Below are 16,899 nucleotides of genomic sequence, written 5' to 3'. Positions count from 1 at the left end.
AGTAAATAAGATCCACGGATAGAGCCTTATTAAGGTTCCAGAAAAAAACAAAAAACAAAACACTACCCTCCCTTTCCTCATGCCAATAGAATCATGTAGGAACTTACTGAAGGAAGATGAAAGTTAGGGTATGATCTCAAATGTTTATTAATGAATAAAACATGAGATAACAAAGAGCACGTGAGGTTTTACAGAATGGTAAATAAAAGCACGAGTAGGAGAAAAATAAAGAGAAAAGCGAAGAAAGAAAGAGATTTTGACAAAGCAACTGCTGCTGCTGCTAAGTCGCTTCAGTCGTGTCCGACTCTGTGCGACCTCATAGAAGGCAGCCCACCAGGCACTCCCGTCCCTGGAATTCTCCAGGCAAGAACACTGAAGTGGGTTGCCATTCCCCTCTCCAATGCATGAAAGTGAAAAGTGAAAGTGAAGTCGCTCAGTTGAGTCCAACCCTCAGCGACCCCATGGACTGCAGCCCTCCAGGCTCCTCCATCCAAAGCAACTAGCTGGTTTAAATGAGTTCAGATATAATCTGTATAAAATATGCAGCCCAGCATGTCTCTCACAGTAACTGTGCTCAGTAGATGACTAGTTCCCCACACATACTCTGCTGCTGCTGCTGCTAAGTGGCTTCAATCGTGTCCAACTCTGTGCGACGCCAAGGACAGCAGTCCACCAGGCTCCCCCGTCCCTGGGATTCTCCAGGCAAGAACACTGGAGGGGGTTGCCATTTCCTTCTCTAATGCATCAAAGTGAAAAGTGAAAGGGAAGTCGCTCAGTCCTGTCTGACTCTTTGTGACCCCATGGACTGCAGCCTACCAGTCTCCTCCGGCCATGGGATTTTCCAGGCAAGAGTGCTGGAGTGGGGTGCCATTACTCTAGCCCTGATAAAATGTCTGAGTTGTACTTTGGGAACTTCCTAATAATACCACTTGTTTTCTTCCTCTTCACTTCTTAAGGTGGATTGTGCCACCAATTTCTGAGGCTTTGAGGGATTCTGTGGAGCAAATTAGATTGATTCTTTGTTGTTGTTGTTTATCTTTTAATTTTTTTTTAATTGGAAGAAAATTGCTTAATAATGTTGTGTTGGTTTCCGCCTTATGACACAAATCAACCATAATAATACATATACCTCCTCCTTTCTGAGCTTCCCTCCCCTCCCCTCATCCCACTCCTCTAGGTTATCACAAACCACCAGGCTGGGCTCCCTGTGTTATGCAGCAGCTTCTCACCAGCTATCTATTTTACGCATGGCAGTGTATATATGTTGACTTTACTTTCTCCATTCCTCCCACTCTCTCCTTCCCCCAGCATGTCCACAGTCCATTCTCTGCATATGTGTCTGCATTCCTTCCCTGCGAATATGTTCATCGATACCATTTTTCTAGATTCCAGATACATATGTGTCACTATATAATACTTGTTTTTCTCTTTCTGACTTACTCCACTTTGTATGACAGGCTCTAGGTTCACTCTTAAGAGTTTTTGTACTGCTGGTTGAGGATTTGGCTGCCTCAAGTCTGTTAATGCCATCTCCCTTCAGCTACGTTCCAAATTCACAGATGTTTCGCTGTTGTTTTCTCTCCCATTCTGCCCATTTTTGTGGGTAAGTTTCTAGTACTGTATTTAAGAGGGATTTCAGGGAATGAGTAAATTAGATGTATAATTAATTTGCCAATTTTCTGAGAAGTTGGGAATGATTTTTCAAGACTTCTTTCTATCTAGTTAAAATGTGATTCTATGATATCATTTTAATATTACAAAAGAATCTGTCAACCGTGATCCACGTGTATGCCCTTATACACTCACCCGCATTTCTCCGTACATTTCCAGCACTTTATCTTTCTCTCTAAACCTTTCTTCTTGCTCGATATCACGAATGCTAAGGAGTCTGACCCGATACTGTCGAAACTGGTGGACTTCCTCTGCCTTCTGCATTGCCTGTTGCTGGTTTAGCTCATCTGTTTGCAGCAGAGGCTCAATATTTGTTTTTCTTGATATAAAAAAATCAAAAGAAAACATAAGTCATTTGAGAACTCTGGAATGACCTTTAGCACTCAAATAATTTAAAATCTTATCAACAGAGTAGTGATCTGAATCAAATCAAATATCAGAAACAGAATAAACCACTATTTTTTCATGGACTAGGCTCCATTTATTAAATCACTAATATTTTAGAAAAATAAATTAGATGTACTATTTGAAGAGGTGTTTGTGGAATTGGTGTTTGAAACTATGAGAATATTTTGTAGGTTTTTTCTTTTTAATTTATAAGCTAGGTTTGAAAGTGTTTGTGCTTTATAAAACTTATAAATGTGCTTGTACAATTACCTATATTAATCTTATTGTTTGGTTCCTAAGAAAATTCAATCTAATTAAATAACAGTAGCATGTATGATGGGGTTTTTCCATAGCTCAACTCATCTTAACCAGGCTACAAATTAAGTCCTTACAGAAAATATTTAAGTCCTTCTGTAACTGACTTAATAAAACATTTGCTAAATTTAACATATAAGCTATATATTTCAAAAAATTCAAATGCACTAAAAATATATTAAGCATTTAATTTCAAATTTTCAGTTGTTTAGCAATTGCCTATTGACAATATGTTCAAAATTCTATGAACATAGATGTCTACATTAATCAAATTTATTAAAACTTACCGTATATATTGATTTATGTCTACACATTCTAATTTCTTTCGAATAAGCTGTGGAGACATTTCCAAAATTGTTGGGGATCGTGAACGAGGCCCTATTTTAAAAAAGAAAAAGTCCTGGGCTTTCAAGAAGGAACCAGCAATGACTAAGTAAATGATTATATGCTGCTGCTGCTGCTGCTAAGTCGCTTCAGTCTTGTTCAACTCTGTGCGACCCTATAGATGGCAGCCCACCAGGCTCCGCCATCCCTGGGATTCGCCGGGCAAGAATACTGGAGTGGGTTGTCATTTCCTTCTCCAATACATGAAAGTGAAAAGTGAAAGTGAAGTCACTCAGTCTTGTCTGACTCTTTGCGGACCCCATGGACTGCAGCCTACCAGGCTCCTCCGTCCATGGGATTTTCCAGGCAAGAATACTGGAGTGGGGTGCTGTTGCCTTCTCCAAATGATTGTATATATTATTTAAATTGAAATATGTTGGGCTTACCATGTTTAATGTGATTTAATGACTTTATTGAAGTATAATTATGTTTTATGCTTATCCTCTAGCTGGTGTTACCATACTTGTAGTTAAATAGTGATAACAAAATTAATATAGAAAAAAATGAATATGCTTATAAGAAGAGTTACAAAATCACTCTATTTTAATTAAATGAAAACAGAGACCAAAGAAGGTCATACTGTGTTACAAAATTTCATTATAAGCAAGTTACATAATCTAATATTTAAAAAGTGTGATCTATTCCTGCAAGCTATACTAAGCACTATGGGGGCAGAATATAAAACTGTTTTTAAGACAGTAGCCAGGAAATGGAAACAACTGAAATGTCCAATGGCAATTGAATGGATAGAGATGATGTGGTGTGTGTGTGTATATATATATATATATGTATACATATATATATATACACACACATATATATACACACACATATATATGCACACACACACATATATACACATATATACACACACATATATATATACACACACATATATATGCACACACACATATATATACACATATATACACACACATATATATACACACACATATATATATACACACACACATATATACACCCACATATATACACACACACATATATATATACACATATATATACACACACACATATATATATATACACCACATCATCTCTATCCATTCAATTGTCATATATATATATATATATATATACATGGAGAAGGCAATGGCACCCGACTCCAGTACTCTTGCCTGGAAAATCCCATGGATGGAGGAGCCAGGAAGGCTGCAGTCGATGGGGTTGCTGAGGGTCGGACACGACTGAGCGACTTCACTTTCACTTTTCACCTTCATGCATTGGAGAAGGAAATGGCAACCCACTCCAGTGCTCTTGCCTGGAGAATCCCAGGGATGGGGGAGCCTGGTGGGCTGTCGTCTATGGGGTCGCACAGAGTTGGACCTGACTGAAATGACTTAGCAGCAGCATATATATACACACACACAATGGAATATTACTCAGTCATAAAAGAAACATAATTGGGCCATTTGCAGAGATGTGGATGGACCTAGAGCCTGTCATATAGAGTGAAGCAAGTCAGAAAGAGAAAAACAAATATCATTTATTAATGCATATACGTGGAATCTAGAAAAATGGTACAGATGAACCTATTTCCTATTCCAGAGCAGGAATACAGATGCAGACATCGAGAATGGCCATGCGGACACAAATGGGTAAGGGGAGGGGGGAATGACCTGGGAGATCAGGACTGACATATATCCACTACAACGTGTAAAATAGACAGTGACAGCCTGATGTATAGCACAGGGGGCCTAGCTTGGTGCTCTGGATAATCTAGAGGAGTGGGGTGAAGGGTGGCAGGGAGGTACAAGAGGGAGAGAATACACATATAAATAGTATAAACATGTAACTGATTCACTTCTTTGGATGGGTGGGAATGCTTTGGGCTATAAGTCTCAATATACTAAGAGAGCTGCTGCTGCTGCTGCTAAGTCGCTTCAGTTGTGTTCAACTCTGTGCGATCCCATAGATAGCAGCCCACCAGGCTCCCCCATTCCTGGGATTCTCCAGGCAAGAACACTGGAGTGGGTTGCCATTTCCTTCTCCAATGCATGAAAGTGAAAAGTGAAAGTGAAGTCACTCAGTCGTGTCCGACCCTCAGCAACCCCATGGACTGCAGCCCACCAGGCTCCTCCGCCCATGGGATTTTCCAGGCAAGAGTACTGGAGTGAGGTGCCATTGCCTTCCCTGGTATTATGAAGCTAATAATAATCAAAACATTATGACTTTACAGTTTCTTAAAAATTTAACCATAATTTTTGACCCCTGTTTGCATAAAATATCTTGGAATGGCAAATCTACATAGACAAAAAGACTGAGGCTGGTGGTGGGAATGCAGAGTGACTTTAAGAGGACACAAAAGAATTTATTTGGATAAAAGGAATGTTTTGAAACAATGTTTGGTACTGGTGGCACAACTCTGTAAATTACTAAAAAAGTATTGAATTATACTTTCAAAATGGGTAATTTGAAAGTATGTAAATTACACTTCAGTATTTTTTTAAAAGAGATTAAATGGTCTGGAAAGGCTGAATGGTTAATATCTTAGTCTGTAAAGTTTCTTTCTTGAATCTATTCTCGTGTGTTCACATGAGTCTGTGGGGGTAAAAAAAAAAACAGTTTTGATTTTCAGTGTTCACTTGTTATACATTATCTACTCTACTGGACTAAAAGATACTTTATCTTTTTTGTTTTTCTTTGAGAATAATTGCTTTACAATGTTGTGTTAGTTTCTGTTGTACAACAAAGTGAATCAGCTGTATGTTTATACTATTTATATATGTATTCTCTCCCTCTTGTACCTCCCTGCCACCCTCCATCCCACCCCTCTAGATTATCACCAAGCTAATTTCCCTGTGCTATACATCAGGTCGCCACTAACTGTCTATTTCGCACATGGTAGGGACAGGGGAGCCTGGTGGGCTGCCATCTATGGGGTCGCACGGAGTCAAACACGACTGAAGTGACTTAGCAGCAGCAGCAGCAGCAGCAGCAGTGGATATATGTCAGTCCTAATCTCCCGGTTCATTCCCCACTCCCCTTACCCATCTGTGTCGACATGGCCATTCTCTGTGTCTGCATCTGTATTCCTGCTCTGGAAATAGGTTTATCTGTACCATTTTTCTAGATTCCATGCTGCTGCTGCTAAGTTACTTCAGTAGTGTCCGACTCTGTGCGACCCCATAGACGGCAGCCCACCAGGCTCCCCTGTCCCTGGGATTCTCCAGGCAAGAACACTGGAGTGGGTTGCCATTTCCTTCTCCAATGCATCAAAGTGAAAAGTGAAAGTGAAGTCACTCAGTCATGTCTGACTCTTAACGACCACATGGACTGCAGCCCACCAGGCTCTTCCATCCATGGGATTTTCCAGGCAAGAGTACTGGAGTGGGGTGCCATTGTCTTCTCTGATTCCATGTATATGCATTAATAAATGATATTTGTTTTTCTCTTTCTGACTTACTTCACTCTATATGACAGACTCTAGGTCTCTCCATATCTCTGCAAATGACCAATTATGTTCTTTTTATGGCTGAGTAATATTCCATTGTATATATGTGTATATACATACCACATCATCTTTATTCATTCATCTGTTATTGGACATTTCAGTTGTTTCCATTTCCTGGCTACTGTCTTAAAACATTTTTATATTCCACCCACATAGTGCTTAGTATAGCTTGAACAGATAGATCAAGTGCAAGCATAGCTCCCCCTCCCCCCAAAAAGAGAAATTACACTGAATTTATGGGTAAATTTAGGAAGAATTGGGATCTGAGTATATTGAGTCTTCTAGCCCAAAGAATTCCCACCTTTTAACCCTCCCCCCAAAATACCTCATGTCTAAAGGCAAAGGAGAAACCCCAGTAAGATGGTAGGAGGGGCAAAATCATGTTTAGAATCAAACCCCAAACCCATCAGAGACGCTCAGAAGGCTCAAACAAAACCTTGGGCGCACCAGGATCCTGAGACCCCCACAGAGACTTAGCCAGACCTGTGTTTGAGTCTCTTGCATAGGTACAGGTCAGAAGTGGCCTACCAAAGGGGCAGGGGCTCTGGGTGCAGCTCCCTGGTCACACAGCCTGTGGCATAAGCCCTCTTGGAGGAGGTCGCCATTAACTCCACCATAGAGCCGCCGAGCAGACGACCCACAAACCGCAGAACAATTATATCAGAGAAATTCTCGCACTGTTAAGAAAGTTCTAGGGCCCACAACAGATTTTCCAAACTAGGGATCTGGCAAAGGAACTGAGAACCCCCAGGGAATTTGATTTTGGAGGCCAGTGGGATTTCATCACGGAACGTACACGGGACTGGGGAAACAGATGCTGGAGGGCACAAACAAAACCCTGTATGCACCAGGACCCAGGAGAAAGGAGCAGGGACCCCACAAGAGACCAGACTTGCCTGCGAGTGTCCAGGAATCTCTGGCAGAGACATGGGCTGGCAGTGGCCTGCTGCAGGCTCGGGGCACTGAGTGTGGCAGTGAATGCAGGGGACCTTTTGAGGGAGGTCGCCATTATCTTCATTACCTCCACCATAGTTTGGTCTCAGGTCAAACAACAGGGAGGAAACCCCATGCATCAACAGAAAACTGGGTTAAAGATTTAGAGTATGGACCCCATCAGAAAGCTTCCTTAAGCCTCTTATTCTTATTCATCAGAGGGCAGACAGACTGAAAACCACAATCACAGAAAACTAACCATCTGATCACGTGGGCCACAGCCTTGTCTAACTCAGTGAAACTATGAGCCATGCCATGTAGGGCACCCAAGACAGATGGGTCATGGTGGAGAGCTCTGACAATATGTGGTCCACTGGAGAAGGGAATTGAAAACTACTTCAGTATTCTTGCTTTGAGAACCCCATGAACAGTATGAAAAGGCAAAAAGATAGGACACTGAAAGATGAACTCCCAAGGTCAGTAGGTGCCCAATATGCTACTGGAGATCAGTAGAAAAATAACTCCAGAAAGAATGAAGAGATGGAGCCAAAGCAAAAACAAAACACCCAGTTTTGGATGTGTCTGGTGATGGAAGTAAAGTCCAATGCTATAAAGAGCAATATTGCATAGGAACCTGGAATCCAGGTCCATGAAGCAAGGCAAATTGGAAGTGGTCAAATAGGAGATAGCAAGAGTGAACGTCAACATTTCAGGAATCAGAGAACTAAAATGGACTGGAATGGGTGACTTTAACTCAGATGACCATTATATCTACTACTGTGGGCAATAATCCCTTAGAAGAAATGGAGTAGCCATAGTCAACAAGAGTCCAAAATGCAGTAATTGGATGCAATCTCAAGAATGACAGAGTGATCTCTGTTCATTTCCAAAGCAAATCATTCAATATCATAGTAACGTGGCTCAGAGGTTAAAGCGTCTGCCTGGAATGCAGGAGACCCAGGTTTGATCCCTGGGTCAGGAAGATCCCCTGGAGAAGGAAATGGCAACCCACTCCAGTACTCTTGCCTGGAGAATCCCATGGAGGGAGGAGCCTGGTAGGCTATAGTCCATGGGGTCGCAAAGAGTCGGACAGGACTGAGCGACTTCACTTTCACAGTAATCCAAGTCTATGCCCCTACCAGTAATGCTGAAAAAGCTGAAGTAGAATGGTTCTATGAAGACATACAAGACCTAACATCTTTTGGGGGTATTATAGAACTAACACCCCCAAAAGATGTCCTTTTTATTATAGGGGACTGGAATGCAAAAGTAGGAAGTCAAGAAATACCGGGAGTAACAGGCAAATTTGGCCTTGAGTACAGAAGGAAGCGGAGCAAAGGCCACTAGAATTTTGCTGAGAGAACACACTAGTCATAGCAAACACTCTCTTCCAACAACACAAGAGAAGACTCTACACATGACATCACCAAATGGTCAATAACGAAATCAGATTTATTATATTCTTTGCAGCCAGTGATGGAGAAGATCTATACATTCAGCAAAAACAAGACCCAGAGCTGACTGTGGCTCAGATCATGAACTCCTTCTTGCCAAATTCAGACTTAAATTGAAGAAAGTGGGGAAACCACTAAACCATTCAGATATGACCATAATCAAATCCCTTATGACTATACAGTGGAAGTGAGAAATAGATTTAAAGGCCTAGATCTGATAGACAGAGTGCCTGATGAACTATGGACTGAGGTTCATGACATTGTACAGGAGACAGGGATCAAAACCATCCCCAAGAAAAAGAAATGCAAAAAAGCAAAATGACTGTCTGAGGAGGCCTTACAAATAGCTGTGAAAAGAAGAGAAGTGAAAAACAAAAGAGAAAATGAAAGATATACCCATTTGAATGCAGAGTTCCAAAGAATAGCAAGGAGAAATAAAAAAGTCTTCCTCGGAGATCAATGCAAAGAAACAGAGGAAAACAATAGAATGGAAATGACTAGAGATCTCTTCAAGAAAACTAGAGATACCAAGGGAGCATTTCACCCAAAGATGGGCTCAATAAAGGGCAGAAATGGTATGGACCTGACAGAAGCAGAAGATGTTAAGAAGAGGTGGCAAGAATACACAGAAAAACTGTTCAAAAAAGATTTTCATGACCCAGATAATCACAATGGTGTGATCACTCACCTAGAGCCAGACATCCTGGAATGTGAAGTCAAGTGGGCCTTCAGATGGATCACTACGAACAAAGCTAGTGGAGGTGATGGCATTCCAGTTGAGCTATTTCAAATCCTAAAAGATGATGCTGTGAAAGTGCTGCACTCAATATGCCAGCAAATTTGAAAACTCAGCAGTGGCCACAGGACTGGAAAAGGTCAGTTTTCATTCTAATCCCAAAGAAAAGCAATGCCAAAGAATGCTCAAACTACCGCACAATTGCACTCATCTCACATGCTAGTAAAGTAATGCTCAAAATTCTCCAAGCCAGGCTTCAGCAATATGTGAACTGTGAACTTCCAGATGTTCAAGCTGGTTTTAGAAAAGGCAGAGGAACCAGAGATCAAATTGCCAACATCCACTGGGTCATGGAAAAACCAAGAAAGTTCCAGAAAAACATCTATTTCTGCTTTATTGACTATGCCAAAGCCTTTGACTGTGTGGATCACAATCAACTGTGGAAAATTCTGAAAGAGATGGGAATACCAGACCACCTGACCTGCCTCTTGAGAAACCTATATGCAGGTCAGGAAGCAACAGTTAGAAATGGACATGGAACAACAGACTGGTTCCAAATAGGAAAAGGAGTACATCAAGGCTGTATGTTGTCACCCTGCTTATTTAACGTATATGCAGAGTACATCATGAGAAATGCTGGACTGGAAGAAGCACAAGCTGGAATCAAGATTGCCGGGAGAAATATCAATCACCTCAGATATGCAGATGATACCACCCTTATGGCAGAAAGTGAAGAAGAACTAAAGAGTCTCTTGATGAAAGTGAAAGAGGAGAGTGAAAAAGTTGGCCTAAATCTCAACATTCAGAAAACGAAGATCATGGCAACTGGTCGCATCACTTCATGGGAAATAGATGGGGAAACAGTGGCTGATTTTATTTTGGGGGGCTCCAAAATCACTGCAGATGGTGACTGCAGCCATAAAATTAAAAGACGCTTACTCCTTAGAAGGAAAGTTATGACCAATCTAGACAGACAATGAAAGAGAGATTACTTTGTCAACAAAGGTCTGTCTAGTCAAGGCTATGGTTTTTCCAGTAGTCATGTATGGATGTGAGAGTTGAACTATAAAGAAAGCTGAGGGCCGAAGAATTGATGCTTTTGAACCATAGTGTTGAAGAAGACTCTTGAGAGTCCCTTGGACTGCAAGGAGATCCAACCAGTCCATCCTAAAGGAGATCAGGCCTAAACATTCATTGGAAGGACTGATGTTGAAGCTGAAACTCCAATACTTTGGCCACCTGATGCGAAGAACTGACTCATTAGAAAAGACACTGATTCTGGGAAAGATTGAGGACAGTAGGAGAAGGGGACAACAAAGGATGAGATGTTTGGATGACATCACCGACTCAATGGACATGAGTTTAGGTAGGCTCCAGGAGCTGGTAATGGGCAGGGAGGCTTGGAGTGCTGCAGTCCATGGGGTCGCAAAGAGTCAGACATGACTGAGCGACTGAACTGAACTGAACTGATATCTGCAGTAAGTTTGTATTATTTTAAGTCACTAAGTTCATGATTATTTTTACAGGGTAGGAAAATCATACAATTAAGTTAATTTGTTTTTATTTTTGTTAAATATTTTACTTAGTTGTACACCTTCAGCATTTTGAAATGTTTCTTAATCAGTCTTTTCCATTTTATCATTGCTTTTTGGGAGAGTCAAGTTTTCACTGTGCCATGCAAAAAATCCAATCTCCCATTGACCATTTAATCTTGATTTTCACATGTGTTTGTGAAAGTCTCCAGGAATATTGTAAAGTTATTAATTCATAAAAACTTTTTTAAAGAGATTATTCATTCATAAATATAATCTGATGCAAAATTTTATAAGCATAAAAAACAATATCATCAAGTTAGTTTTTCGTTTTTCAAAAGTATGCCTTTATCAGCAGGATACAAGTGAGAAAAAAGAATACCATACTACAAACCCCAACTTTGCTCCATCAATAAAACAGAAATTCAGTTATGTTTTTCACTTTGTAACATTAAATAAAATATTCCTAAAATATTGGCATCTTACATACAACAGGACTCTTCTAGAAACCAGTGGTTAATAACTTATTTTTTAATTATGGTTGCTCTGTCATCTTAGATTTCTAAAGTTGAAGTGTTTTTCTTAGGAACATATCTACTTTTGTTATATGTATTTTTGGCATTCAAACTTGAATTGTTTCTATGACACCAACTCTGCTCACTTTGATTGGAAAGAAAATGTTTTTGATTAATTAGATGTTTGTGTCCTTTTACATCCTGCCAAATAATATATATTTTACAAAGAGCGTGTAAAGGGGCAAAGAAGGTTAATCTTCATGTTCATCTGTAAAACTGTTGTATCAGAATAAAGTGTATCCGAATAAGGGGCTTCCCAGGTGGCGCGGTGGTAAAGAATCCACCAAGCAGTGCAGGAGATGTAGGAGACATGGGTTTGATCACTGCATTGGGAAGACCCCTGGAGAAGGAAATGGCAACCTACTCCAGTATTCTTGGGTGGAAAATCCCATGGACAAAGGAACCTGGCAGGCTACAGTCCGTGGGGTCACAAAAGAGTTGGATGCGACTGAGCATGTGTGCACAGTATAAGGTGTAAGAGAGTATGGACTTGGACCTCCATAACAGTGTAGGTCAAAGAGAGAGAGAGAGAGAGAGACAGAGAGAGAGAGAGAGTGTGTGTGTGCGTGCGTGCATGTGTGTGCTATCATGTCTACAAACAGGTACTCTATGGGATGAGTCCTGAGAGTACACATTTAGAAACATTTTTATAGCAATTACTCATCACTGGATCATTTTACTGTATCCTATAAAAGTTTCAGTTTGCAACAGAATCAGCAGAAAACTTTTCATTGTAGATAGTAAGAAAATAACCATTTAAAAGGCATGGTGAAGAATGAGTGAGTGAAGTCGCTCAGTTGTGTCCGACTCTGCGACTCCATCGACTGTAGCCTTCCAGGCTCTTCCATCCATGGGATTTTCTAAGCAAAAATACTGGAGTGGATTGCCATTTCCTTCTCCAGGAGATCTTCCTGACCCAGGGATTGAACCCAGGTCTCCTCCATTGTAGGCAGACACTTTACCATCTTGAACCACCAGGGAAGATCCATTGACTTATTGTAAAGCCTGGAGAAAAGTTTGGGAATAAAGACCAAGGCACTTTCCGAGGCCCCCAGAAATAATAAGGAAGTTGAAAGCCAAGTTGGCACTCGAACTTGATGATGGCTTGGTGTTGCAAAAAAAATGCTTGGATGTGAAATCAATAATGATATTCTTTACATGTCCTGTGACATTATGGAGGAAGTTGTTGTAAGTTACCTATTATATATGAAGATAGTAGCAAGAGTAGGGTAGTATTTAAAGAGTCACAAACAAATGAGTAAATAAATATACATATATGTATATGCATGTTGCTATTTGGGGATTCCCAGGTGGTGCTAGTGGTAAAGAACCTGCCTGCCAATGCAGGGGACATAAGAGATGTGGGTTTGATCCCTGAGTTGGGAAGATCCCTCCAAGTAGGGCATGGCAACCTATTTCAGTATTTGCCTGGAGGATCCCATGGACAGAGGAGCCTGGTGTGCTATAGTCTACAGGGTTGCAAAGAGTTGGACACAACTGAAGCAACATGGCACGCACATATATTGCTGTTCAGTCGCTAAGTCGTGTCTGACTCTTTCGAGCCCATGGACTGTAGCCCTCCAGGCTCCTCTGTCCATGGAATCCTCCAGGCAAGAATGCTGGAGTGGGTTGCCATTTCCTTCTCCAATGTATGTGTGTATATGTATACAAATGTAAAGCCCAGAGCACGTAAAGCTGTCACAGGGTCTACAGTCTCCTATGGGTAAGGTGTCTTCAGGAGTGAGGGCCAATTTGTGATGCACCAACAGCAGAGGTGGGAGCAACACACAAAGTTCTAGAGAACAGCTAGATAACTGGACCTGTGATTCTCAAGCAGGATTGCTGCTACAGCGGCAGTATCTGGGGTATCCAGCAGAGTTTCAGCGCCATATGATGTACTAGAACCACACAGTACTGCCATATAATGTAGTAGAACCACACATCCCTTTTTGGTGGGAGGGTAAGTAAATTTCTTTTTGATGGTACATAATTAAACTTATTTTATATTAAAATAAAATGATAATAAGACATATTTAACAGTGCTTTGAGGAATTTTTTGCTTGAGGACAGGCTGCTTTGGTTGCTTCTATATTTTGACTATGGTAAATAGTGCTTCTATGGAACATGTGCATTTGAGGTGCATGTATCTTATTTGAAATAGTGTTTTAATTTTCTTCTATCCCTACACATTTTTACCTGTCCTCTCTGTTTTGTGACCCCTCCTTATTACCGCAAACCATACCCTCATAAGGGGTTAATATCTAAAATATATAAACAGCACATACAATTCAATATCAAAAAAATACCAATCTGAATGGACAGAAGACCTGAATATACATTTTTCCAAAGAAGACATACAAATGACAAATAGGCACATTAAAAGATGCTCAACATGCTAATCATCAGAGAAATGCCAATCAAAACCACAATGAGGCATCACTTCACACCTTTGGAATGACTATTGTCAAAGAGACTATAAATAACAAATATTGGCAAGGGTGTGGAGAAAAGGGAACCCTTGTACACTGCTGGTGAGTATGTAAATTGGTGCAGCCACTGTGGAAAACAGTCTGGAGGCTCTTTAAAACACTAAAAATAGAGCTACCATATGATCTACTCCAGGGTATATACCTGAATTCCACTCTTGCGTAGATAGCTGAAGAAAATGAAAACACTATTTCAAAAGATACATACACCTCAAATGCACATGTTCCATAGCACTGCTATTTACCATAGTCAAAATATAGAAGCAACCTGAGTGCCATCAGCTAGGGAATAGATAAATAAGATATGTTGTGTACACACACACACACACACACATATATTTGGCCATCTGATGCAAACAGCTGATTCATTGGAAAAGACCCTGATGCTGAGAAAGAGGGCAGGAGAGCAGGAGAGCATGGGGTGACAGAGGATGAGATGGTTGGATGGTGTCATTGACTCAAAGGACATGAGTTTGAGCAAACTCCAGGAGATGGTGAAGGACAGGGAAGCCTGGCATCCTGCATTCCATGCAGTTGCAAAGAGTTGAACATGACTTAACAACTGAATAATCAATCTATCTATCTCTCTCTATATATAATATAATGGAATATATTGTGTATATATATATATATATAGTGGAAAAATTTGTGTTAGAATAGAGGAACACAAATATTTAACATTGGTTATAAAAGATGTAGGACACTATAGATAAAGCAAAAAGAATCTATATTTAGTGGCAATTGTATATGCTATCACTGCAAAAAGAAATTCTCACTTTTATCTTTAGGTTAATTATTTATTAATCAGGTCCTTGAGCAGATTACCACTCTAGTAATTAAAATGAAGACCTATGAATCCTGTATACATATTTTTCTGTGTTCAACCTTAGCCATCATATATGTTAAAATAATATCTTTTCCAGAATCTCTATTTCAAAATATGGATTTATCTTACCAATAAGGGCAATACTTACTGATATTTTCCCTCCGTAAGCTCTGATCTCGCTCTTCCTTCCCTGCTGGGGAAGATCCTCCACTTTCACTGTTTGTTGACTTTGCTAGATCCTTCATGCCCTTGCCTACTTGCCACTTCTTCCACAGCATGCTCCCTGATGGGTACAGACTCTTTGTTATCAAAATTCATGGAACTCTTTTTATCTGACTCTTTTATGGCACTCGAAGATGTTACTACTAAACTTTATACGACATATGCAGCACTAAAAAAACCTTGCATTCTATGAAATCACACACATAAAAATAACAAGACATATAGAATACATAAATATGTAAAGTTCAAGAATGGGAAAAATCAATTCATCGTGATAGAGATCAGACAAATGGTTTTTTGAGGAAGGAAAAGTCTGGGAAAGAGAATGAAGAGGACTACTGGGATGTTTTGTCGTGATCTGAACAGTGGCTCCTGTGTATACATGTATGTGAAAATACACCAAGCTGTTCAATTAAAATATGTGTTTTTATTAACAGTAGTTTACATGATAAGGTCAGCCTTCTCTGAGCTCTATTCTCCACTTGGCTTTGTCCTTAACTGGTGGTGAGTCCCAGTTTTAGCAAAGAATCCAGCTAAACTAGTTTATTGAGAATCTCCCCACCACTGATACCCAATTAAACTTCTTATCTTCCTTACTTGATATTTAATCAAATTTCTCTTCCCTGACCCTTGATACCTAGCCAAATTCATAGAGGTATTTTTCATTAGTTCCCTGCTTCTTATAAATCTTCACTCATTTCTGTTGTGTTCAGAATTGAGTTCAATCTCTCTCCTCCTACAATGTAATGGCTTTCTGGGTAGCCAGGCTTCTCTGTCCTTCACCATCTCCTAGAGTTTGCTCAAACTCATGTCCTTTGAGTCAATGACACCATCCAACCATCTCATCCTCTGTCACCCCATGCTCTCCTGCTCTTCTGCCTTCAATCTTTTCTTGAATAAAATCTTCTTTGTCATTTTTAACAAGTATTCAGTGCAGTAAATTTTCTTTTACATAAACTTAACATAACTTTTAAAAACTTAATAATAAAATCTAGAACTTAATGAACAAGGACTGTATTCTATTCACCTTTATATTCCTAACATTATATTGAAAAAAAAAGTGAAAGTATTAGTCACTCCATCATGTCCAGCTCTTTGTGACCCCAAGGACTGTAGCCCACCAGGATCCTCTGTTCATGGGATTCTCCAGGCAAGAATACTGGAGTGGGTTGCCATTCCGTTCTCCAGGGAATCTTCCCAACCCGGAAACTGAACCCAGGTCTCCTGCATTGCAGGAAGATTCTTTACTGTTTGAGCTACCCAGAAAGCCATTACATTAGACTCTACTTATTACAGGAGCGAGTACTTTAAGAGTAAGGAATATTTCAATTTTTGTCAATTTTTAGATATATGATGTAGGAAGAATAAGGTGACCCTCTGAGTTTTTGTCTCTAAATGCTATAAAATAGGAATAAATAATAAGGTCTAACTCATAGTTGCCACAGGTTAAAGTCAGGTAGTGAACAAAAGCACTTTGTGCCCACCCCAGAAAAACAGGATTAGGATGAAATTTATTGTTTATACTTTTCATATGAAAAGTTACGGAACTTTACTTTTATAACAGTTGAGTTATACTCCTGAAGATGTGCAAGTGGAAAAGCACAATTTGCGAAGTGAATGTCTTTAGCCTCCCTGGACAGTGCAGTGTGGTGGGTAATGAAGAGCACTGTCTGCTTGCTGGCTCTGTTTCTCGGTAGCTTGTGAATTTAGAAAATTATTCTGGGTCTGTGTCCCGGTAAGTTGGAAATAATATTATATATCAGTGGGATGATATGAGTATTAGATGAGATAGAGGTAAAGAATCTGTTGGCCAAAGCAGAAGACCCATGTTTGACCCTGGCTAGGGAAGATCCCCTGGAGAAGGAAATGGCAACCCATTCCAGTATTCTTGGCTGGAAACTCC

General features: G+C 40.1%; 1 protein-coding gene across 1 annotated transcript in view; it reads right to left on the bottom strand.

Annotated features, from left to right (window-relative positions):
* The window catches only part of ADGB (androglobin), a 188,449-nt gene that overhangs the window by 1,057 nt on the left and 170,493 nt on the right, over window positions 1-16,899 (bottom strand). The window contains exons 33-35 of the mRNA XM_018053314.1: window positions 14,923-15,057; window positions 2,661-2,751; window positions 1,807-1,990 (exon numbers count right to left, since the gene is read on the bottom strand). Coding sequence (XP_017908803.1) covers window positions 1,807-1,990; window positions 2,661-2,751; window positions 14,923-15,057 — 410 coding nt within the window. The remainder of the gene's footprint in view (window positions 1-1,806; window positions 1,991-2,660; window positions 2,752-14,922; window positions 15,058-16,899) is intronic.

The sequence above is a fragment of the Capra hircus genome, chromosome 9, assembly GCF_001704415.2.
Source record: "Capra hircus breed San Clemente chromosome 9, ASM170441v1, whole genome shotgun sequence".
Classification (NCBI taxonomy): domain Eukaryota; kingdom Metazoa; phylum Chordata; class Mammalia; order Artiodactyla; family Bovidae; genus Capra; species Capra hircus.
Note: the sequence above shows the minus strand (reverse complement) of the source record. Positions and strands in the feature narration are given on the sequence as shown.